Source organism: Chrysemys picta, chromosome 1 (assembly GCF_011386835.1).
Source record: "Chrysemys picta bellii isolate R12L10 chromosome 1, ASM1138683v2, whole genome shotgun sequence".
NCBI classification, from domain to species: domain Eukaryota; kingdom Metazoa; phylum Chordata; order Testudines; family Emydidae; genus Chrysemys; species Chrysemys picta.
In genome coordinates, this window is record NC_088791.1 from 306,413,359 (window position 1) to 306,439,274 (window position 25,916).

General features: G+C 43.7%; 1 protein-coding gene across 9 annotated transcripts in view; it reads right to left on the reverse strand.

The window, feature by feature from the left end:
• Nucleotides 1-2,861: 2,861 nt before the first annotated feature.
• The window catches only part of PDS5B (PDS5 cohesin associated factor B), a 276,903-nt gene continuing 253,848 nt past the window's right edge, over nt 2,862-25,916 (reverse strand). For 7 of the 9 annotated variants that reach the window (XM_065594581.1, XM_008167674.4, XM_008167679.4 and 4 more), the window contains 4 exons: nt 15,628-16,070; nt 15,423-15,524; nt 11,620-11,761; nt 2,862-5,430 (listed from right to left, as the gene is read on the reverse strand). In XM_065594581.1, the coding sequence (XP_065450653.1) occupies nt 5,395-5,430; nt 11,620-11,761; nt 15,423-15,524; nt 15,628-16,070 (723 nt within the window). In that variant the 3' untranslated portion in view covers nt 2,862-5,394. Of the gene's footprint in view, nt 5,431-10,677; nt 11,265-11,619; nt 11,762-15,422; nt 15,525-15,627; nt 16,071-25,916 lie in introns of those variants that run through there. The other 2 variants (XM_065594589.1, XM_042842811.2) reach the window with 1 other exon arrangement.

Genomic DNA, 25,916 nt, shown 5'->3' on the forward strand with positions numbered 1-25,916 from the left:
CACTAGCAATTATGATGGAGAACATCAATATCTGGGAAAATACTGGAACAATCTAACACCTAGAGCAGGGACGGACAAACTTTTTGGCCTGAGGACCACATCGGGTTTTGGAAATTGTATAGAGGACTGGTTGGGGGGGGGGGGAGGGGTGTTGTGGCCCAGCCCCCACCCCCTATCGCGCCCTCCCCGCCGGGGCTCCTGCCCCATCCAACCCCCTGTTCCCTGACGGCCCCCCCAGGACCCCTGCCCCATCCACCCCCGCTCCCTGTCCCCTGACTGCCCCCCACCACCTCATCCAACCCCTCCTCTCATTCCTGATGGCCCCACCCAGGACCCCTGCCCCATCCAACCACCCCTTCTCCCTGTCCCCTAACTGCTCCCCACCATCCCATCCAACCCCCCCATCCTTCCTGACTGCCCCCAGGGGACCCCTGCCCCATCCAACCACCCCTTCTCCCTGTCTCCTGACTGCCTCCGGAACCCCTGCCCCTGACTGCCCCCCACCGCCCCGTCCAACCCCTCCTCTCATTCTTGACTGCCCCCCCGGACCCCTACCCCCAATTCAATCCCCCCGTCCCCCGCCCTCTGACCACCCCGACCCCATCCACACCCCTGCCCACCTCCCCAAACTTCCCTGCCCTCTATCCAAATCCCCCCGCTCCCTGCCCCCTTACCGCGCTGCCTGGAGCACGGCTATAGCGCCGCCTGGCTGGAGCCAGCCACGCCACAGCGCAGCACAGCGCACCGGGTCAGGGTGATAAGTAATAGCCAACATGGATTTTTCAAGAACAAATCATGTCAAACCAAGTTAAGTTCCTTCTTTGGTAGGGTTACTGGCCTCGTGGACTGGGGGGAAGCTGTAGACATGAAATATCTTGCTATTCTTCAAAAAAGAACTACATAAATTCATGCAGGATAGGTCCATCAATGGCTATTAGCCAGGAGGATGTCCCTAGCTTCTGTTTGCCAGAAGCTGGGAATGGGCAACAGGGAATGGATCACTTGATGACCACCTGTTCTGTTCATTTCCTCTGGGGCACCTGGCAGTGGCCACTGTCAGAAGACATGGTACTGGGGTAGATGGACCTCTGGTCTGACCCAGTATGGCCATTCTTATGATTTTAGTAAGGTTTTTGACACAGACCCACATGACATTCTCATGAGCAAACTAGGGAAATGTGATCTAGATGAAATTACTCTAAAGGGCCACAAAACTGGTTGAACGACTGTACTCAACAAGTAGTTAAAATGGTTTGCTGTCAGACAGGGAGGATATATCTAGTGGGGTCCTGCAAGGTTCTAATCTGGGTCTGGTACTATTTAGTATTTTCTTTAATGATTTGTATAATGGAGTGAAGAGTATGCTTATGAAATGCAAGTATAACCCTAAACTGGGAAGGGTTGCAAGCACTTTGGAGGACAGGATTCAGACCTTGATAAATTGGAGAACTGGTCTGAAATCAACAGAATGAAATTCAATAAAAATGAGTTCAAAGTCCTACATTTAGGAAGGAAAAATCAAATGCACAACTACAAAATGGGGAATAACTGACTAGGCTGAAGTACTGCAGAAAAGGATCTCAGGATTATAGTGGATCACAAATTGAACATGAGCCAACAATATGATAGAACTATGAAAAAGGCTAATATTATTCTGGAGCATATTAAAAGGAGTGTCATATGACAGGCCTGGTCTACAACTAAAAATTACAGCAAGCTAGCAATATCGCTCAAGGAAGTAAAAATGTCATGCCTTATGTGACATAGTTAGTTAGATTGACCGTACCACCACTGTAGAGACAGCCAGATTGACAGAAGAATTCTTCCGTCAACCTGGCTACAACCTCTTGGAGAGGATGATTACAGACACGGAAAGAATAAAATCCTTCCATGATGTAGGAATCATCTACGGTGCAGCCTCGGAGGCGTGTTGCTGTGGTGTAGACATGACCTAAGACATGGGAGGTAATTGTTCCATTCTACTTGGGCCTAGTGATGCCTCAGTTGGAGTAGTGTGTCCAGTTTTGGGCGCCACACTAAGGATGTGGATAAATTGGAGAGAGTTCAGAGGTGAACAACAAATATGAAAACCTGACCTATGAGGAAAGGTTAAATTGGGTATGTGTAGTCTTGAGAATAAAAGACTGAGGGGACACCTGATACCAATTTTCAAATATGTTAACGGCTGTTATAAAGAGGATGTTAACTCCATTCCAGTGAAGGTAGGACAAGAAGTAATGGGCTTAATCTGCTGCAAGAGAGATTTAGGTTAGATATTATGAAACACTTTCTAACGATAAGGATAGTTAAGTAATGGAATAAGTGACCAATGAGGTTGTGGAATACCCATTACTGGAAATGTTTAAGATCAGGCTAGACAAGAACCGGTCAGGTATGGTCTAGGCATACTTGGTCCTACCTCATCCAGAGGGATAGACTAGATGACCTCTGAAGGTCCCTCCCCCAGCCTTCTACGATTTTATGATTAATGTATAGGTAAAGATTATCTAATTTTGTGGGTAGATTATTCAGATACAACTCTCAAGCAAGCAGTTGCATATATTTCCCTATTTATGAGTAGCATTAAAAAGAGCCCTTAATATTCACATTCTCAGAGGTGGTGGTGGAAACAAGGAAGAAGTGTCAAAAACCAAGGTTATGGAGTCAGAAGTAAATTAACCTTTAACAGCTAGAGAGGAGTTACAGTCACTGTATGTATTTTACATATAAAGTGAAGAGCATGGAAAGTTTCCTGTTGGACTGCAGCAGGAATATGAAATATAATGAAGATTAGCTTAATTTGCTGCAAGATACAGCAAGATACTCACTGTAATTTTGTAAGAACTTCATACTGGAACTTGTTACAGTGAGTTCAATTTGATTTTTTAATGTAATACAGTACATTTTTATAAACTGAACATTATCATTGCAGAAGAACATGCTAACTAAATGTTAGCAATTTATATTTTTATACATAATTATTTTACTCTACTGTAGCTACTGTATGCAGATCTCAATATTAGTACATAAAATATTCATTTTACTTATATGTGGAGATGAGGATGAACCTAGAAGAGGTTTGAATATCAGAATGTCATATCTGCTGCACCTGTTTTCCATTGTAATAATGAATTACACACCATAACCCAAAAAATAAACATTTAAATTGCAAAACTATAGTTTAAATTTACATTAATCATATTTTATGATCAGTTGTTGTACATCTATATTCTATGAAATTTGATCTAATCATGCTTATGGACATATAAACAACAGCCCGCAGCAGTTTCAACACCAATTTTTCATATTTTGTATAAAATGGACTTAAAGACATATCTTCCATAAATGTTTTCAGTGCAATTCTGTCAATGAAGAAAATATAAAGTTAACTTTCAAATTTTATTTTATAGGATAAAAAAATTGCATTTGCACTGCTGAAGTGTAAATAAGCTATTCAGGTTAGTTGTGCTAATGAAAATTTCAAAGTCAGTCATTAAACCAACTTTAACTGCCCTTACGGGCAGCAGTTCCCCCGTATTCATGGGTATAACTGTAGAATAGCTGAATACTGGGGAAAACTTAAGTAGAGGCAGAATAATCTACTTTTTGAAAATAAAGATTTCAATAAACAGAAATTTTAAATTGAAAAAGTCAAAAGAAAACAGTTAAATTTCTTATGATGTAGTCTTGAAATCGGTAAAACCATGTTTCAACACTATCATCCGCTCTCACATCACTATGCTCTATGTGCTATCTTGCAAATATAACTTAAGAACATATGCTTTGATGGGTTATATGAAAATGCTTCATTATTCAATGAGATAAAGATTTAATAAGTTAGAAACTGATCTTTTTCACGTCAACTGCAAGGAACCAGAGGGAGAAGTGCACCTGAAATTATAAAAACGTGCTTGGCTAAGCATAAAATAATAACCTATACATTTTGGTTCAAAAACAGTTTGTAAAACTGCACACAGGATACTGCCTTACATATTTCATCTCTGTTCTTTGTAGATTACACCCAACAAACAAAAATTCAACAACCCTAAAGTAGCACTAAATAAAAGCGAGCTTCATTCAAATCTTGAATACCTGACTGCAAAGACCTACAGCTGGTCATTCAATGACAATTTAGCTCTTCATACCAAAAAAAATTTGGCTCACAAAAAATAAGTACAATAAACTCTTGGTAGAAGGTGCTCTCATGAAGCAACCTACCATATACTACTGCTAGATACGAGTTTCCGAAAAAAATTACATCCCATTTTCAGCACATTTTTCATAAACATGCAACTCACTATAAAATACAAAACACTTGGCTCTCAAGAACAGCTTTATAAAGACACACTGCATCAATAAAATTTTTTTTCTTTGTGATTAACTTTACATTGTAATAAGAGAACTGTATTTTCACTAATGTTTATATATCAGATTTCATATTATAATGTAGTAATAATTTGCTCTGTGTGAACATAATGTTCAGGAGGAAATATCTATACACATTAACATACTAGACTATTAAAAACTCATTCAGTTACAGAATTTTATTGATACAGTAGATTAATAAAAACTGATAGGGGAAGATAAAATGGATAGGGTATTCAGTACATTATTTAATAACACATTTTTAAAATTAAAATATTTTAAATCCTTTCTGAATTTTCAATGCCACTAGAAGTCCAGAAAAGCCTGGCATCAATACTGAGGTGTAAAGTGAATCAGACAACTTATTTCACAATTTGAATATGTTGTAGTATTCTATCGGACATCGTTCACTGGTAAAAGGAAGTAATTTAGCACTTTGATGACAAGTGGGTGCTTAGAAGTAAACTCTAGATTAGATATACAAAGGAAACAAAGATCATTCCTTTTCTCCCCCCCCCCCCCCGCCCCCAAACAAATAGTGGCAAAAGAAAATGGCACTATTTATTCAACTGATTTTTTTTTCACAGTTAAATGTCAAGGAGAGTACAAATATGAACACTGACAGATATTGCTTGAGATCCATTCTAACAAAAACTTTTTTCTTTTTTAAATCAACAGATCTAATAAACAGTTGGGCACTGTCAGTTTAAAGCCACTGATAAAAGCTATACAAGCACTTCAGAAGTCAGAAACATTAAAAAAGGGCTATTTACACGTTTCTTCTTTAGTTCATATGTCTACAAAGGCAGCGCACATTACACTTCACAAAAATCCACAGTTAATGATATCAACGTGTGTGGCTAAAGCTTGTGACCTAGGGACTGCAAACGTAGGGGTAGTAAATGTAAAGTAAGTTTTTGTCTTCAGCAACCCCATTTTGTGCACTAAAAGCTTCATTCAGCCTCAAGCTTCAAATTATGAACATTCTTCAAAGCTTTCACCTTGGAACGTGGATAATTACATGCTTCCTCATCGCCTCTCTCTTTTGGAAGTTCTGCGACGTACCTGTTATTTGAAGAGAGAGTCAAGAGATTCATTTTATAAATTACAACAGTGTCCTGTGGCACCTTATAGACTAACAGACGTATTGGAGCATAAGTGGGTATTCACCCACGAAAGGTTATGCTCCAATACGTCTGTTAGTCTATAAGGTGCCACAGGACTCTCTGTTGCTTTTTACAGATCCAGACTGGCTACCCCTCTGATATTTTATAAACTATTTTTTTTAATTTAATTAATTGATTTATTTTAAAGAAAAGCTGCACATACATTATTTTGAAAAAGTTCATGTGTAAATGTATTCCATTATGGGAAAAATGTTGAGATTGACAATGAATTTACATAGTTCTTCATAAGATATGAAATAATATATTTATAGGAGCTCCCTAGGCCGGTCTCCTTCTAGTATTACCAAAAAAACAAACAAAAAACAAAAAAACCCACCCCTTTTGGGGAGATACCAGTTACCAAAAACCGCAGATAGGCAGTTCTTGGAATTGGCCCAAATAGTAAACTACTAGTTAAATAGTTTTTTGGGCAAGACTTTGCATTTTGGGTTTCATTCTTATAAATTGTGCTTTTCTGCAATTTCATCTGGCCTATAGTATGGAGGCATTGTTTGCAGCTCCTCAGTTTACACAGATTTGCAGTTACGTGAGGGATTAAATCCTGTGCTTAGATGCAAAAATGCTAGTCTATCATTCCCGAATTTAAAACAAAAAACTCTTTCCTGCCTATCTTAAGAATTAGATAAAGACTGAATTTTCTGAAAATTAAAAGTAAATCTTCTAAAGTTTGAAGGAACTAAAAATACCTATTTAAAATTTAAACTTGGTATCACATATGTTCCTTGGATCTGCCAAGCCTAAGATTCATAAAAGTAACAAGCCTTAAACTTGGCACAATTACAGATACTGGTAATATCTCAGAACTTAAATAAATTATTGGAATTATCTGTCCTAGCGGTTTCAATGTATGCTGTAGAAGCAAACTGAGAAAATATTACTAACCAGCAAGAAATACTATTTTCCACATCAACTTCTAAGGCCTGTAAGGACTCTTGCAGACTTTCTAAACTCAGCAGGCAGGTACTCAGGGATTGCTTAGCAGCTCTTTGACAAATGGGAACTTTGTCAAAGAGGGGAAAAAACAGTTACCCATCTTTTCGTAACTGTTGTTCAAGATGTGTTGCTCATGTCTTTGGAGTGGAGTGGGTCGGCCAAAAATTGCAGGGTATAGCCCCGCGATATTATGTCCAGGTCCCAGAGGTCTGACATAACCCACAACCGGGCCAAGCGTTAGGGGAACAGGTGGTTGAGGAAGGTAGCAGACCCAGGGAATTGGCTGGGGCATCGCTCTCGATTGTGCCATCAAAACAAGTGTTTCTGCCCTGCAGAATGCTTGGTCTGGCCGGCTTGCGCAGGCGAGAGGGAAGTAGAAGGGCGACAACAACTAAAAGCAGTGCCCCTGTGCCTCCTCTCAGATCCGGGGCGAGACTGCCAGGACCTCAATGGCGGGGGTGGCCGGAATGGCTTATGCGCCAACTGAAGTGTGTGGATACCAATGAACGGAGGGGAGCCTTGGTGTCTTTCACCCCGTGCAGCCTCGCATCAGTCTGCTTCGAAAACAGACCGTTCCCATCAAAGGGCAGGTCTTGGATAGAGGTCTGCATCTCCTGGGAGAGACCAGAGACCTAAAGCCAGGAGCTGCGCCTCATAACCGGCACGGATGCCGAGCCCGCCGCGTCCCATGCCATCTGAAGAGGCAGGCCGCCGAGGTACTCTCCTGCACCAGAGTAACAAACTCCTGGGCTCAGTCCTGTGGGAGGGAGTCCTTGAGTTTATGGAGAAAGCCCCACAAATTTCACAATATAGCGGCGCAGGAGGGCCTGGTGATTCACCACCCGAAATTGTAGACTTGCAGTGGAATAAATTTTTCTTCTGAACAAGTCAAAGCTTTTGACCTCCTTATTTCGTGGGGTGGAGTTGGTGTGCCCCACTTCTCTTTTTCATTGGCTGCAGAGACCACCAGTAAGCCAGGAGGAGAGTGGGTATATAGGTATTCAAAGCTATTGGCCAGCATGAAGTACTACTTCTCCCTCTGCCTTGAGGTGGGAGGGATAGGGAGGGTGTCTGCCTGATGCCTTTGGCAATTCTCAAGACCCCCTCGTGCACGGGTAGTGCAATACGGATGGGGTGAAGGCTGACAGCACGCTGAAGAGTGTCCTCTTCCTCAGCCATCTCCTCCACTTGCAGGCCCAGGTTGTCAGCCACCTGCTGGAGCAAGGTCTGGTGGTCCTTGAAGTCGTCAGGAGGGCTGGCACTGGAGGGCCCCGTGACTGCTTCGTCAGGGGATGACTAGGAGTACTGAACCCGTGAATGGAGGGCTTGTTCCTCCTCCTCCGCTGGGGAGGATGAGTTAGGTGTAGGTGCAGCCTCCTGAACCTCGGACACCGGGTGTCTCTCTGGCACAGGGCCTGCTGCCGATGATCACAGGGCTACACGGCCCTGACCGACGAGTTAGCTGAGGGGGGCAACGCCATAACTGGACCCCCCCAGGTACTCCAACATGGCCACTGAGCAGGCCACTGTCCTGGTTATCACTGTCCTGATGTCGCCACTGGCTCAGCTACCTCGCCACTGAGGTTGGGGTGATGGGCTGAAACGCCCCTCGGTTCTGGAGGAACCACCCTCTGGAGACCACAGAAGGGCTGTCAAGGCCTGAGTTTGCCTTAAGACCACTGACACTGGAGATCGGTGTCCTGGGGACCGGTACCAACAGCACGGTGAGTGGGTGCAGTGCCGGGGAGATTGGAAGCGGGAGGGAGATCATTCCCATGGCGTTGGTGACCGGGAACAGCATCAGGATGAGGACCTCTGGGACTGCGACCGACTTTGATAATAGGAGGACGGGTGGCTTTCCCTTGGTGAATCACATCGCAACAGGGGCGACCACGACACTGGAGACCGAAGAGAAGTTTGCGATGATCTAGATGATGGTACTGGTGTCCATCAGTGTGGAAGTGGACAGCGCGCCATTGTCTCAAGGGATCGGCAGTGCTCCACCGCTCCTTGGGGAACCTTATCGACTGGCTTGAGGAGCCTTAGTTGAGGCCTGCAGCACTGGTTGTGCTGTCAGCATGGGTGGAGGTTTGAGCTCCTTCAGCGCCTGAGTTCATGAAGGTGTCGGTGCCAGCAAGAGAGTCGGTCCCGTACCACTCGCTGAAGTCAGAGGAGGACCTTTCCCCGGGTTAACAGCCTCAGCAGCAGATGGTCGACTGTGGGGCTCCAGTGTGGATAAGCGATTCGGGGCAGGCTCTTTGCTCACTGCCACCTTCTTCGTCTGCGCCGGGAAGCTGTGTTTTTTAGCCCTTTTCTTAGGTACCAGCAACTAAGAATGGTGCCAGGGGTGCACTTTGCGCTGATGTCGAGGTGCTGGTTGACTTATGCCGGGCGGATTCCATAAGGAGAGCCCGGAGCCTGATATCCCTCTCCTTCTGGGTGCAAGGCGAAAAGTTCTTACAAATCTTGCACCTCTCTAACGTGTGCTTCCCCCAGGCACTTGAGGCAGCTGCCATGGGGGTTGCTAACAGGCATAGGTGTGTTACAGGAATCTAGGGTTTAAAGCCCAGAGACTGGGACATGTCCCACTGGGGGCGAAGTCCCCACTGGGACCCAATTCTAACTACAACACTTAACAGGTACTTAACAGTAAAGATAATGATGTAGAAGCCTAAAGGCACGAAGTCCAAGATAAGGAAAACTGCAAGTCCTTGACAAGCAAGGAAAGGCACTCCAACTGACCACCACAGGCAGTAAGAAAGAACTGAGAGTGCATAGGGCCGGCAGCGCTTGATATACCAGTACATAAGCGCTGCACTCAAGGGGGTGACACAGCCGGCCCTACAGATACCACTAAGGTAAAAATCTCCAATGACTGCGCACATGGGCACGCGCACACCTACAATGAAATCAACATGAGCAAACACTCGAAGAAGAACTTCTGTTCAATTTACTGAGCTCCTTAAAGTAGCTAGATGGTTTGTTATGAAAATATGAAAAAACAATAGAACATCCACGGCTCAGCCCTTCAACTCGGGACGGTATCCTCAGAGATGTCCAGAGAGGGTCGATGGGCACTGAGCGAAGGCTTTCCATGGGATCGGGGGCCCGACTGGCGCGGCGCCCCCAGTACCGGAAGCATCATGATGTCGCACGCGGCCTGAGCTGCCTCCGGCGTTGAAGGCATTCTCACCTCTGGCGAGGCGCGCATGGACGGCACCGGACTACTCCGCTCTACCCGAGTCGGAGGTCTCAGTCCCGATGGGGATCGTGGGCTGCCCAAAGCGGGTCTAGCCTCCCCCCGATCTTTCTCCCGGCGCCACTGAGTCTTCCCTTGCTTCTTAGAAGGGGAATGGTGCCAGCTCGTCGACGAGGCCTCGCTGCGCACCGACGACGCGGTACAGGGCGCGGAATCACGACGGCGCGCCTGGGGCGCTTCGCTGCATGCTGAGGACGAGGTGCCCAGCATGGGGTTGACTCGGCGCGTCGGTGCCGGGGTCAACGCTGACTCCATTAGGAGAGCTCGGAGTCGGATCTCACGCTCCTTTGTTCGGGGCTTGAAGGAGCGGCAAATTTTACACTTCTCACTAATGTGAGTCTCGCCCAGACAGCGAAGACAAAGTATGTGGATCGCTTCTGGGCATAGGATTGCGACAAGAGTCGCACGACTTGAAGCCTGGGCCACGGGGCATGCCCTGAGCGCAGCACTAACAGAGAAAAGTTCCACAAGTAACCTCAGGGAAAGCTGGATACTACTAAGGCTAGAATTGCTGCAGCAAAACTGGAGCACAAGTTCCGACTACCTTCACTGACAGCAAGAAGGAACTGAGGGTGGGGGGAGCACGCAGCCCCCTTTATGGCGCGATATGTTGGCGCCACTCCAGGGGTCGCAGCGGTGCTCCCCCACTACAGATGCTGCTAAGGGAAAAACTTCCATTACCGGTGCACGTGGCGAGCACGCACACCTACTGTGGAATAGACAGGAGCAACACATCTCGAAGAAGAACTTGATGTCCCCAGTATACCTAATCTTAACTATTAAGGCTCATTTTTTTTCCTGGCAGAAAACTAGGAAATACGATTTAAAAATTGTTAACTTAGAGATAATGTTGCCTAAATAATATAATCCTTATGCAAATATACATGCTTTAGCGTTACCATTAAAAAAAATCGAAGTTAAAAGGACTATCGCTAAATTCCACAAATATTTTATTACTCTTATATTTCAGACATTCAGCTAGTGACATTGATCATGAAAAGACCACCTTAAAACATCCTCTTACACACAAGGCAAACAAGCACACCCACTTAAAAAAACATACATCACCAATATAGGTACATATTTGAATATTTATGATGTACAGGTTTATATTGAAGGAGTTCATACATATAGCTAATTGAAAAACAAGATTTCCATTGTATGGGAAATTCTGAATTTCAACATTTGTCTTCATCCCAAATCTGGATGTAAAGTCAAAATGTTGAAATTTATAGTGGAATAAAAAAACATTCTGAAAATTTTTATTCAGAAATGTCAAAATGTTTCATTTCAGGGCATTAATCTGCATATGCCTGAGCCACTGCAATACTTCATGGGAGTTACTGGTCAGATCATGTCCCCAATTTTCCCAGGGGCTAGGTTCCCCAACTGAACCACATCTCCCACAATCACAAGACTCCCAGGATGTCTGACAATCTCTCCTTCCCTCTGGCCCAGGTGCATCATAGGAATTCCATGACTGTGATGTATCACGGGAGATGCAGTTTGGCTGGTGTGTCCTGCGAATGGAGGTAAGAAGCACATGAATTACAACTCCCATGAGGCATCACAGCAGCTCAGGCAAATGCTGAGATTAATACGGTCTTGAAACAAAATTTTTGGAAACTTACGGAAAACTGAAAGCGTCTGACAAAAATCGACAATTTTCCCATACAAAATTTCAATTTCGCAGAATTCCTATTTTTCACCAAAAAACACTCATACTTATAAGTAGAGCTGGTGAGAATTTTCCATATCTTGAGAGCTAAAATATACACTATCAGAGTCTGAAAAGTGAGTTTTTGCTCGTCAACATTAGGCATACAGAGAGGTACCAGATAGATCTACAGAACACATTTCAAACATGTATCTTACACTGATCGTGGAAACTTCCTCTTCCTCCATTACTTCTTCTTGGGGAATGTCATCACTGATAGGAGAACTGCCCTGAAATATATCCATCTCTTCACTAGATTCATTTTCTTTACTTGCTGCTTGTTTGGTGCGTCCAGCACGGCTAAAATTAAAAATCACAAATTAATTTTACAGCACATGGGTCTTTAAGCACACAAACTCTGCAATGGAAAAGCACTTCCAGCTAGCCTTTTAAACAGTTGTTCTTAATTTGCTTCCTGTAAAACTTATAGTAGATGTGCCCACCTACTTTTTATCTGTAACCAGAGAGTAGAAATTCTATTAGGCTGAGTGATTTTGCAACCAAAATTACTCCAGGATAATATATCAGGAGTACAAGATATTTATGAGGCCAGACTATTAATACGTTTAGGACTATTTATGTTGAGCTTAAATTTGATATATTTTTCTTCCCAACACCTTAAGTCAAATTGCAGGCCAAGGGGTGTTTTTTTTTATCATCAATAACCCTTATGAAATGATAGATGTATCTCAGTTATATTGTTGGTTTCATGGTTCTCAGGTACATCACTGGTTTTGTGGTAAAATAAAAGACATGGGAGAACACTTTTCACAAAGCAATCACTCCATATCTGATCTTTCAATACTTGTCCTCAAGGGAAACCTGCACAACACCTTCAAAAGGTATGTTTAGGAACTTTGCTAGACACCAAAAAACATGGACTTAATCACTGGTTTTATGGCTTATTATGAAATTTTGTAATATACACCTCTACCCCGACATAACTCGATCTGATATAACACGAATTCGGATATAACGCAGTAAAGCAGCGCTCAGGGGGTGGGGTGGGGGTGTGCTGTGCACTCCGGCGGATCAAAGCATGTTCGATATAACGCGGTTTCACCTATAACGTGGTAAGATTTTTTTGGCTACCGAGGACAGCGTTATATCGGGGTAGAGGTATATCACATGGCCTGTGACCCTTAATTTCCCACTTCAATCCCTTTATGCATAACACTAACCCCCAATTGCCCATATCATTTCGAGTGGCCACCTCCAAAATGCATTAAACCTTCCGCTTAGCAATCTGATTTTTTCGTTCCTAAGTGAAGTACTTTGCACGTCTCTATTGAATTTCATATTAATTCTCCAATTCGTCCAAGTCCCTTTGAATGCTAATCCTGTCCTCCAAAGTGCTTGCAATCCATCCCAGTTTGGGGTCATCCACACATGCATGCTCTCCACTCCATTATCCAAGTCATTTTTAAAAATACTGAATAGTATCAGACCCTGGACTCACCCCTGCAGGTCCTCTCTAGATACACCCTCCCAGTTTGACAGTGAACCATTGATAACTACTCTTTGAGTATGGTCATTCAACCAGTTGCTCACCCACCTGTAATTTCATTTCCCTTCATTTACGACATTTGCCTAGTTTGCTTATGAAACTGTCATGTGGGACTGTGTCAAAAGCCTTACTAAAAATCAAGATATACCATGTTTACTGTTTCTCTCCTATCCAACAGGCCAGTAAGCCTGTCAAAAAAAGGTTGGCTTGGCATAATTTGTTTCTGACAAATCCATACTGGCTATTCCTTATAACACTATTATTCTCTAGGTGATTATAAACTGATTGTTTAATCATTTATTCCAGTATCTTCCCAGGTATCAAAGTCAGGCTCATTGGTCTATAATTCCATGTATGCTTTCTTCCCCTTTTTAAAGATAGGTATTATGTTCGCTGCCTGCTAAACCCAGGATTGTGAGTTCAATCCTTGAGGGGGCCATTTAGGGATCTGGGGAAAAACAAAACAAAACAAACTGTCAGGGACAGTGCTTGGTCCTGCTAGTGAAGGCAGGGGACTGGACTTGATGACCTTTCAAGGTCCCTTCTAGTTCTATCTCCATATATTTATTTATATACACCTCTACCTCAATATAACGCTGTCCTTGGGAGCCAAAAAATCTTACCGTGTTATAAGTGAAACCGCGTTATATCGAACTTGCTGTGATCCACCGGAGTGCACAACCCCGCCCCCCCCGGAGCACTGCTTTACTGCGTTATATCCGAATTCGTGTTCTATTGGGTCGCGTTATATCGGGGTAGAGGTGTATTAACCTTTTTAGTGAAGACTGAAACAAAACAGCCATTCTTGATGTCAGCCTTCTTGAGGTCATCAGTTATTAGCTCTCCTTCCCTGGCAAGTAGAGGACCTACACTTTCCTTAGTCTCTCTTGCTCGCAATGTATTTAAAAAACTTGTTCTTACTTCCTTTTATGTCCCATGCTCATTTTATGTCCCATGCTCTAGCCTTTCTGATTTTGTCCCTACAATCTTGTGCTATTCTTTTGTACTCCTCTTTGGCAATTCATCTATGTTTCCACTTTTTGTAGGATTCTTTTTTGATTTTCAGGTAATTATAGAGCTATTTATGTAGCCATATTGGCCTCTTACTACTCTTCCTATCTTTACTTCACACTGGGATAGTTTGCAGTTATGCCTTTAACACTTTAACCTGAGGAACTGCCAAGTCTTGTGAACTCCTTCATCCCTTAGATTTTCTTCCTATGCGACATTACATTCCAGTTTGCGCCCCCCGCCATTGTTTTTATTCTGCAGCTCTTCCTTTTTTCTTTCCTTAGACTCATGAAATCTATAATTTCATGATCACTTTCACCCAAATTGCCTTCCTTCTTCAAATTTGCTACCAATTCCTCCCTGTTAGTCAGAATCAAGTCTAAAATGGCCGTCCTGGTTATTTCCTCCATTTTCTGGAACAAAAAGTTGTCCCCAATACATCCCAAGAACTTACTAGAAATTTTGCGTTTTGCCATACAACTTTTCCAACCAATGTCTGTGTAGTTGAAGTCCCACATTACTAAAAGGTCTTATGTTTTGGCTATTTCTGTTATTTGTTCTAGAAACGCCTTATCCACCCCTCCTTGTACTGATTCGGTGGTCTACAGTAGACTCAACCATGATTTCACACCCATCTTTGATTCCTTTTAATTTTACCAATCTCACCTTCTTCTGGACCTCAGACAAGTGTATACATTCTTGCTGTATGATGCAACAGCCCTCCCTGTCCTTCCTGAACAAACTAGATCCCTCTATATCAGGGGTGGCCATACTTGCTGAACGTCTGAGCCACATATGATAATCTTCATAACTTCAAGAGCTGGGCACACCTGCCAGTGCTCAGGGCTTCAGCCCTGCAGGGCTGCCAGCCAAGGCTTGGGGCTACCCTGCGGGGCTGAAGTCCCAAGCCCCACCACCTTGCTGCATGGCAGAAGCCCTGCCAGTCTGGTAGGTGGAGAATGGGGTTGTCTGTGTGTGTGTGTGGGGGGGGGGGGGGGGGGGGGGGGGAGGGGAGGGGACATGGTGGGCTCCGCGAGCCTCACTTTAACTGTAAAAGAGCCACATGTGGATCATGAGCCAGGGTTTGGCCATCCCTGCTCTATACTAATATTCCAGTCATTAAACTTATTCCACCTAGTCTCTGTGATGCCAATTAAATAATAATTTAGCTTATGTACTAATATTTCCAGTTCTTCCTCTTTATTCACCATACTCCTGTCATATATATTGACTGAGCTTCAGATACCTACAGTTCTACAGGTAACTACGGAGAAGTGAGGTAAACCACGTGCCCTAAGACCTTCAAGAATAGTAACTCTCTGTAGACTGTAGCACATCTTGTATAAAAAATATTAACCACTGAGATGGTCTCCAAGTGGCTAAAGCCTGACCTTTCAATAGGAAGGTTAAACGAAAATTCAGACGGTTACATTCAGAACTTACCCTTTTTTTTGCTGCGATGGTGGTGTTTTTGGTGGCCTTCCTCGTCTTTTCTGTGGTGTAGACTGTGTTGATTCAACTGCACTAGTTTCAGATGGTTCTACTCTGTTTTGAGGGAGACCCAAATTGCAAAATATCAAATTATAATTAATACCCAAGGTGTGTGTGTTTTTTTTTTAGAATGCACTTTATAAGAAAAGAGACACACCTTTGTTGCGCTCTTCTTGGTGTCCTGTATTGCCTGCCTTTTGGCTTCTGTTCCACGTTTTCACTTTGCCCTTCCTCCTCCTCCTCTTCCTCCACTGCTGATGCTACGGGCACTGCTTTTTTTCTGCCCCTTTTAGATGTCTTTGCTGTTGGTTCTTCCTTTGGTGTATCCCCACTAGCTGCTTTAGGAGGTCGTCCTCTTCTTCCCTTCTTTGGTGGACTGTTTTGTTCATCCTCACTTTCTAATACATCTTCCTTTAGCCTCTTTTCCTCTGGCCACTGTGGTTCATCAGATTCTGAAACAACTGCAGCTCTCTTCCTCCCCCGCTGACTCCCTCTAAGTTTCTGTTCCTGCCCCAATTTATTCAGGTCATCTATGCCCAACTTCTCTTCTGAGTCTGTGATGGTTGCTTTCTTTCTACCTCTGGGCTTCTCCATCTCTGACTGAAAAGACAGATTAGGTTACTTTTTTTAAATTCAACATTTTAATGATCTTATTTGACTAAAGTGATTTTCAATCCATGAAAAAAGTAATTTATGGCAATTTTTCACCTTCAACAAATAAAGCCTTAAAGTTAAGGTATTAGAGTAAGATCTTGCACCACACTTCAAATACCTTTGCAAGGGTATATATATATATATATATATATATATATATATTGACAATGTTGACAAGATGACAGAAAATATTCTAAGGAAGCCGGCTATTAAGGCCTACCAATATGTGGGGTCTTGCTCACTTGGATTCTCAGCTGTGAAAATATGCAAGTAACTGGATAATTAAGACATTGCAAAAATACCCATAATCCCATTCTTTAATGGTGGTAAAGGACCAAGATATAATATCTTGCCTGGTTTTGTATAGGAGGAGCTTGCAGAAAATAGGTTACTTAAAATGATATGTAAATTATGTTCACCAAATACAGTATTCCAAGTTTCATACTTCTGGTGTTGGGCTCAGTATAGTTGAAAAATTATAAGACTTGATCTCTCTACCTATACACAAGACTAGATTATATTTAGACCCCCCCTCACACAAAAGGGAGAGCATTCCAAAAGGAAACTTACATTACATCATTTTACACCAATGATACCTTTAGTAAAGCAACATCATCATTATATTGCAATCCAAATATAATGCTTAAATGCATACGGACATCTGCTCTGTCCCCATTTGGTTGAGAGCAGTCATGTTCACCAGTATGCCATTCATATACAGATTGGACATTTCTCCTTTCAAACTACCCTGTGAAGACTTAAATTAGTAATCCGAGAGTTTATGAAGAGAAGTCTCTACTCTGGTACCCCATCTTTGCTCAAGAAAAAGGTGGAACGTCCAGTCAGTGAGAAGGAGTTGTGAGAAAGAACAGGGAAACCTACAGGATGAGATATTAACTAGAAGAAAATGACCTGGTTACTGTTTAAAAAAAAAAAAAAAAAAAAAAAGGTTACTACCCTTTCCATAACTATTGTTCTTTGCGATGTATTGTACATGTCCATTCTATTGTAGCTCTATGTGTGCTCCAGTGCACAGTTGGAGAGTTTTCCCTTTGCAGTATCAGTTGGGGCAACATGAGCACCCCCCACTGCCTCACACACAGTGCACAGGCATAAAGGGCAGAGCCACCCTGACACCTCTCACTACCAGATAGATTCTGATAGAGAGGGGAAGAAGGGCGGGTTGTAGAATGGATATGTGCAACATCTCAAAGCACAACAGCTAGAGAAAGCTTACTAACCATTTTTTACAGTGACCAGATCATGTTTTCTCAGCTTAGTCATGTATATCTAGTTGTGGTTCAAGTTACCAGTTCAAATTCCAAAATAGAGGTGGGCTTGGAGTCTATTTGAACAGGGATTGGAGGACTACTTGTCCAAATCTGACATCATCTCTAGACTGTTGAGAGATTGTGTAATTAGAGGCAAATTTATGACACGAAGACCAGGTTGCTGCTTTGCAAATGTCTAGTACAGGAATGTGAGCCAGAAAGACTGCAGAAGCTGCTTGGGACCTAGTTGAATGACCTAATGCTCTAGCTGGAAGCATCACATTAGCCAGCTGGTAGCATAAGTGACTACAACTGGAAATCCAAGGTGAGAGCCTTTGAATGGATAGTGGACAGCCTTTTATTCCGTCTGCAAACACAATGAACAATTATGTCAAAGACCTAAAAAGGCTTGGTGCAGGCCAGATAAAAAGATAAAGCTCTTCTAACGTTTAGATTATGAAGCCTCTCCTCACCCTTACGGCCATGAGGCTTTGAGAAAAAGGTCAGCAAGAAGATACCTTGGTTAAATTTAAACTGGAAACCACCTTAGCAAGAAACCTTGGGTGAGGATGAAGATTCTCTGTGAAGAAAACTGTATCTGATACTAAATGTCCTCAGTTCCCCGACTCTGGTGGATTTTGTAATAGCCTGAAATGCAATCTTTATAGAAAGGTTCAAAAGAGAGCAGGTCACTACAGGCGCAGAAGGAGGACCCACTGGCTTTACTAAGATTAGATTAAAGTTCCATGGGGAAACAGGATCCTGCACCTGTGGAAAAAGTCTGTCCAAGCTTTCAGAAATTTAACGGACATCAGATTAAAAAAAAAAGTGAGTGGTTATCAATAGGCAGGAGGAAGGCTGAGACAACTGAGATGCACTTGCTAACCCTTGATGCTCTAGGGACAGAACATAGTCCAAAACATGCTGAATAAAAGCAAGGCCTGGGAAAACTGTTTTCACTCTGGACCAGCTGGAGAACCTCTTTCATTTAGCTAAATAAATTAGAGAATTTTTTCACTTCAAGGTCCCAGAAACACAGGCAAGGTTTTCACCCCAAGGCCAAAAGACCAAAAACATCAAGACACTTGATCACGGCCTTGGATAGACCCAGAGACTACTGACACTTGATTGTAGCTCAAAGAGCCAAGACTATTTAGAAGCACTTCCAGGACGGCTCTGTAGATGTTAGCCATGAAGCCTCCAGACTGTCAGATGAAGGATCTGTAGATTGGATTGAAGGAGACGGCTGTGATTAGGCGAAATCAACTCTTCGTGTAGCAGGAGTGACAATGTAGGGTCAATTGACAAGGCTAACAACTACAAGAACCAGTACTGATGGTGACATGCCGTGGCGATGAGTAAAAGATTAGCCTTGACCTGTTTGATTTTGCACAGAACTCTGGGCAGGCGAGGGATGGGAGGAAAAAGTTACAGAAGACTGTCTAACCACATCAATAGAAAAGTCTGTTAGTAAACCAGGGCTGGGGCCGACTTGGGAGCAAAACAAGTGGCACTTTCAGTTGTGTTTTATTGCAAATAGATCCACGAGGGGAGTTCCCCAGAACTAGAAAATAGAGATGCTATATCCAGACAAAGGGACCACTCAAGGTGATGGATGCACAGTTTGCTTAGGTGGTCTGCCAGGGTTTTCTGGATCCCTGGAAGGAGAGCTGCTTTTAGAAGTATAGCGTTAGTAATGCAGAAGTCCCAAAGTAGAATCGCTTCCTGACACAGCAGTGAAGATTGGGCTTCTCCTTGTTTACATAAAACACAGACTTTGTATTGTCGGTCAGAACCAACAAGCCCCTTCTCCTTGATGTGTGGAAGAAATGCCATGAAAGCTAACTGGGTAGCTCTCAATTCCCTGACATTTATATGTAGTCTGAGATCTTGGGAGATCAGAGACCTTGTATCTGTATGAGACCCAAGTGAGCCCCCCAACCTAAGTGTGAGGCCCCCATGACTAAAGTGAGAGATTGTTGAGACAAGGCAAAGAGAACTCCCTTACAAAACTTTGGTGGGATTTGTCCACCAATCTAGGGAGGATAAGTTTTGATTCAGAATTCAAACTGTCATGGTCATATGGTGCTTCCTTGGTGAATACACCTCAGCAGCCCTGTCACTCTCTGAAATGTAGATATTGAACTAGTAAGTGCACACTGCCATGTGCCCTAGCAGCCTCAAACAGCTTCTTATTGTGATGAGGGAATACGTCTAAGTCTAAAACAATGTCTTGCCATCATGTGAAATCTTGCCAGTGGAAGGAGAACCTTGGCCCTCATGGACTCCAGGACTGTTCCAACAAATTCTATTTTCTGTACTGGAGACAGGACAGACATATGTGTTTATCAGCAAGCCCAACACATTAAATGTAGACCGGATAATGTCTACGCTGGACAACACCTGCAACCTTGAACAGCCTCTTATTAGCCAGTCATCTAGGTAAGGGAAGACATGGACTTCTGATCTCCAAGTTATGCTGCTACCACTGTCATGCACTGTGAATACCAGAGCAACAGGCGGCAGACGAAAAAAGAGCAAGACTGTGAAGCTTAGAAACTTTCTGTGCCTCTGATAATTGTCACAGGGAAATAAGTGTCCTTTATATGAAGGGCAGCATTCCAGTCCCCAGCTCCAAGGAAAGAGTATTGGAAGCTAGAGTGACCATCTGTAATTTTGATTGCATTAGGAACTCATTTAATGCTCTCAGATCTAAAATAGGCCTGACATACCCCCCTTTGCTTTCAGGATCCTGAAGTATCATGAGTAAAACCCCTTTACCCTGAGCAATGGAGAGACCACTTTTATAGCTCCTACAAGAAGTAGTAATTGAATGTCTCACAACAACACGGCTTCATGAGGGAAGGACGGGATAGACAAATTGAGGGATGTATCCTACTTCCACTGTGCTTAGAACCCACTGATTTTTGGTGATGTGAGCCCAAGCATGAAGCAAGTGGGATAGGTGGTCTCAGCAGCAGCTCCAGGCACCAGCGCTCGAATCACGTGCCTGGGGCGGCAAGCCACGGGGCGGGGATGGAGGGGCACGGGGCGGCCTGCTGGTCCCTGCGAGGGCGGCAGTCAGGCAGCCTTCGGCAGCTTGCCTGCAGGAGATCCGCAGGTCCTGCAGATTCCGCAGCAATTCGGCAGACCTCCCGCAGGCATGCCGCCGAATCCGCGGGACGGGGGACCTCCTGCAGGCATGCCGCCGAAGGCAGCCTGCCTGCCGTTCTTGGGGCGGCAAAAAAGCTAGATCCGCCCCTGTGTGGTCTGCAAAAAGCAGGGAAGGGAAAAATGGCATTCTTGGATGTGGTACTCTGCCCTTGACCAGTCTGTTAAAACGTGCTCTTGGAGGATGCAGCCTGCCTTGATGAACTGGCAGATGCAGAAGCAAAGGATGGTGGTGGATGTCTTTTGTAACCTCTACTCCTCCTCGGTAGGTCCTGGGCTTGAGTAACAAACCCTGGAAATCGCTGGGTCTGATGTGGATGGAAGGACACTCTTTTCCACCGGTGTATAAATCCCTAGAAACTTCAGAATCACTCTTGAGTCCTAAAGACTATTCAGGGTCTCATCAGTCTTTCCCAAGAAGAGTGACGGCCCATCAAAGGGAAGGTCTTGGATTGTTGGTTGTACCTCCGAGAGGAGACCACAAGATTGCAACCATGAAGACTGTTACATAGTGATGGCAGAGACCATGCAGCAAGCTGCAGAGTCAGACGCGTCCAGACTAGCCTGCAGAGCTGTTATAGAAACCAACCTGTTCACCACCACCACCACCACCTGAAATTCCTGTCATCTGGGAGCTTGTCCTTAAACTTTGAAAGTATATTTCATAAGGTAAAACTGTAGCATCCCCAGCAGAGCTTGCTGGTTTGCAGTACAAAGCTATAACCCTCCTGTGGAAAAAATCTTCTTTTCAAACAAGTCTAGTTTCTTAGCTTCCTTGTTCTTTGATGTTGATGCCTGGTAACCCTGCCTCTCTCTTTTGTTAGCTGCAGATATTACCAGGGAGCCCAGTGATGGATTATTGTAAAAGTGTTTGAATCCCTGAGGGGGGAACATAGTACCTCCTATCCATGTTCCCTCTATTATTTCCCACCCATGTGTGGAATGAATTTTGTTATGTGCACCAATATGGAGGTGATGTCTGACATCACCTCCACCTTGGTACACATAACAAAATTCATGTGGTGGGAGTGGGGCTGAGGGGTTCGGAGTGTGAGAGGGGGCTCAACGCTGGGGAAGAGGTTTGAGATGCAGGGGTGTGAGGTCTCTAGCTGGGGGTGCAGGCACTGGGGTGGGGCCATGGATGAGGGATTTGGGGTGCAGGATCCGGGCTATGATGGGGAGAGAAAACTCCCCCAGCTCTCTCTCCCCGCAGCAGCACCTGGGCTGGGGGGAAGAGGTGCCTCTCCCCTCCAAGGCAGCTCCAGGGCTGGGGACACAGGATAGGTACCCCTCCCCCTGCAGGTCTGGGCTAGAGCTGGGTTTGGGCCCGGGCCGCCCTGGCTTTGTTGGGGCCAGGATAGGAACGCCTCGTCAGAGTTGGGGCCGGGGGAGTGGCACCATGGCAGGTTGGGGGCCGGGTTGGGGCGCCCCTCCCCTGGCAGGTTCCCTGAGTGCCTGCGTGGCGCTAAGAAGGCTGCTGTGCGGCTTACAGGGAACTTAGCTTCCTTTCCACCCTTTTTCCAACAGGTGGTAGAGGGAGTCTCAGATTCTGGAGAAGGGAGTACACTGGCAAGATCATCTGCAGCTTTTCCCTAGATGATACTGTTTCAAATTGGTACACTAATTCGAGAATCCGACAGTCCCACACAGTGTGGAGGTGAAGCAATGAGAGTCAATATCTTTAGCGCTAATACTAGGCAAAACTCGTGAATTTCCAGGGAAGGTGGTACCGAGGGATTCAACAATGCTCTCGGAGCTTTAAACATTTCAGGAGTAGATGGTACTAGGAAAGTATTCTGATCCTGCGACACTGGAACCTGAGGTGACAGCAATAAAGTTTGCCCTCGGAAGTTGGTCTCAACTGGCCTGAACTGTCCTCTGGAGTCAACAAACTCCTGTTCTAAGGTGTGCTCTCGGGAGCATTTCCTTTTTGACCACACCCGAATCCTTGGTAAAACTCAACTTCTTTGCCCCCCAATTTTGATGTGCCATGTACAGAGTCCTTAGATGACTTGCGGTACCTTTTTTTTTGGCACCAGTAAAATCAATCAGCCTGCCTCTCAGTACCACCAGGGCCAGAGGATCACTGCTGACTGATGGCACCCAGACTGAGCAGGATGGCTCCAAAGTAATGCAGAGCACCAATTCCAATAAGTACTTAAGTTTGGCTGCCCTGTCCTTTTTGGACCAGGGCTTAAACCCCTTACAGATACTGCAGTCAATCAGTCACTTGAGGCTCCTCCAAGCACTTAAGGCCGTCAAGGTGAAGGTCACTAACTGGCACAGGTTTCAGGTTTGCTGGTTTTGAAGCCCAGAGAACATGGCATAACTATGGTACCAATACCAGTACCCAGATGGGAGCTAGTGACAGAAAACTACTATTTTTTTTTAAACTTAGCTAAGCTAACTAAACTATACAAACTACTCTATAACAATAATGGGTACGAACTACAATGCCTACCAAAGAAAGAAGGGACTTGCACAGGTAAGAACAGGAGCTTCAACAACCATCATGGGTGGTAGGAAGGAACTGAGGTGGGTTGGCGTGGCCTAATGCCTGAGTGCAGTGTGGGAGGCAGTGGGGAGTGCTCATACTACCCCAATGGGTACCTCTAAGGGAAAAACACTCCAACAACTGTGCACTGGAGCGCATGCGCACTTACAGTGGAATAGACATATGCAATCACATGAAGAACCGCCCATGTTGTTCTCCTATTACTATTACCGTTTATGATACACACTTGTCAGATCACATCTAATTTTACCAGATAGTTAAGATTGCAGTTGAGTTTCCATTAAAACTTTGGTTTGAGGCTACCCTCTCAAATCCAGTCATACCAACCCCACAACTGGCATATTAGGTATGTTTTGAGGTACAATTCTTCCACTAAATTTGAAGTGATTTGGACAAACAGTCCCTGAATTATGACACCTTTAAAATCCAAGTACTTGACAGCATTAAATGTCAACTACAATCCCCCTCCCAGAAAAATCAGTTCTATACTGCTACTATCACAAACATCTTGCTGTTTTCATGTTCAAGAGGAGATACAAATCCTTTAAAAAGTGCAGAAATATAAAATACTGAATTTTTATTCCTGAGGTCAGTTATTTTCTCCATTTAACTTTACTGGTCACTCATATATCCTCTTAAACACTGAAAGAGGAACTGTTTGTGTCGGCAGCTGTATTGGTCTCAGTCTCGGTTGAGAATCACAACCAAGATACATACAAACTTTTTTAAAAACAAAGGTTTACATAATTAATATTAAATTACAAATATATTGATTACATGTAATAAATTAAATGACAGCCCATGATTTAAAATCAGGTCACCTCATCAAAATTACTGTTTTGCTTCCCTTTCCCCACTTCAATTGCAAAATTATTTTAACAGCAAATATTTTCAAGAACTTCAGTAGTAAGAAATCAATACTTTATGGCACTTCTAAAATGGGATGATGTCTGTTCAGATGGCATAAGGAATTAGTTCTAGCTCTGACATTGTGAGATAAAGACTGAAACTGGGTCAGAATTCAAGGCAAATGGGAAAGGCAATATGGTTACCAGAACTACACAATCTCAAGATCCATTATCTTGAGAGTTACCACAGCGTTTAAAAACCACTATACTCATCTGGAAATGGAAATTCCCCTTTTTTTCAGTAGCATGGTGCATTAGTTTATTTTCCTGGTGGTTCACAAATACTAAAACATAAAATGGTTACTAGTGCCTCAGACCAGGCAAAATATAGGCTATTTACCTGACAGAAGCTTTCAGCATCCCAAGCAACCTATGACAATCCACCCCAGCAGAAGAACATCAACATATGTGAGTGAAATAAAAGTAGCAGGGGGGAGCACAAGGCGACAGTGGAACAGAAGAGGTAGTGACAAAAAATAATATCTCTTGGATGCACTGCTTTCAGAGAAATGAATTACAGTAAAAGTGGTGTTATTTGAATTATGTTTTAGTTTAATATTTTACTACAACTGACAAACTGTCAGATATTGTTAAAAAACAAATTGAGGTAGAAGAATTCTTCATGGTGGAAATGCAGAGAATTAATTTTACTGTCACTATGTGAAAATTTTACTGAGCTATTTGAACGATTTTATAAACAAAATAAAAAACTATAATTAGTATAAAAACTGTATAATTATTAATGATTTTTTCCTGCACTAATTTTCTGTGCTATATGAAAGTAAGCCATCTTTAAACTGTGGTTAAATCAGAAAAGTGAAAGCAAATATATCAAGAGGTTCCATTTTTATCCTGTTTCTGATCTCTATATCAAACATGCTCAGTTCATAAATATGAAAGATGTTTTCAGATCTATTAGAAGACTTTAATACCACTGACCACAAGAATGTGTGTCACCTGCAGGATTTAGCAGAGACAGGCTAATCTCCTTCACAGTTCTCAGAGAGCTTTGATAAACGACTGATCATCTATCCCCAAAAGCTCTCACAAATGGGGTCTCCTTTAGGGTAATAATGCCATTCCTATAGTATAATGTGCATCTCAGCCTAATGGCAACACTTTACTCTACTGTATCCTGCATTTGGCAGTGATATCACAGAGAAGTTTCATTTATATGTTGAACAACACAAGCAAAAGCCTTTATTCTGGACAAACATCAAATCCCTTGGTGATAACACACGTGTTCATCATCACTGACTGACTTCCATCTTCTAGATATGATTGGAATCACTGAAAGGAAGCAGTGTTTTAGTTTCCAAAACAACAGTTAATCATATTGAAAGCTGGTGAGAGATCCAGCATGACTAAAATGGCCAACTTACTTTGATCTAAAAAAAATCAGTGGAACACCGTGACTCAGGCATGAGCAGCGTCCACACCAAAGTTAGACCAGAAAGGACAGTTACCTGTTCCATAACTGGCATTCTTTGAGATGTGTTGCTCCTGTCTATTCCACAGTAGGTGTGTGTGCTCGCCACGTGCACTGGTGCCGCAAGCTTTTCCCTTAGCAGTACCCGTAATGGGGGAGCATCGCTGCAACCCCTGGAGTGGCGCCGACATATCGCACCATAAAGGGGCTGCGTGCTCCCCCCACCCTCAGTTCCTTCTTGCCAGACAACTCCGACAGAGGGGAAGGAGGGTGGGATGTGGAATAGACAGGAGCAACACATCTCGAAGAACGCCAGTTACGGAACAGGTAACTCTCCTTTCTTCTTCGAGTGATTGCACCTGTGTATTTCTCAGTAGGTGACTCTAAGCTATACCTAACGGAGGTGGGTAGGAGTTCTAAATAATAAGTGTTAACGGTTACCCGGGCGGAGCACCGCCCTACCAAACCCGGCGTCATCCCTTGCTTGGGAGACGATCG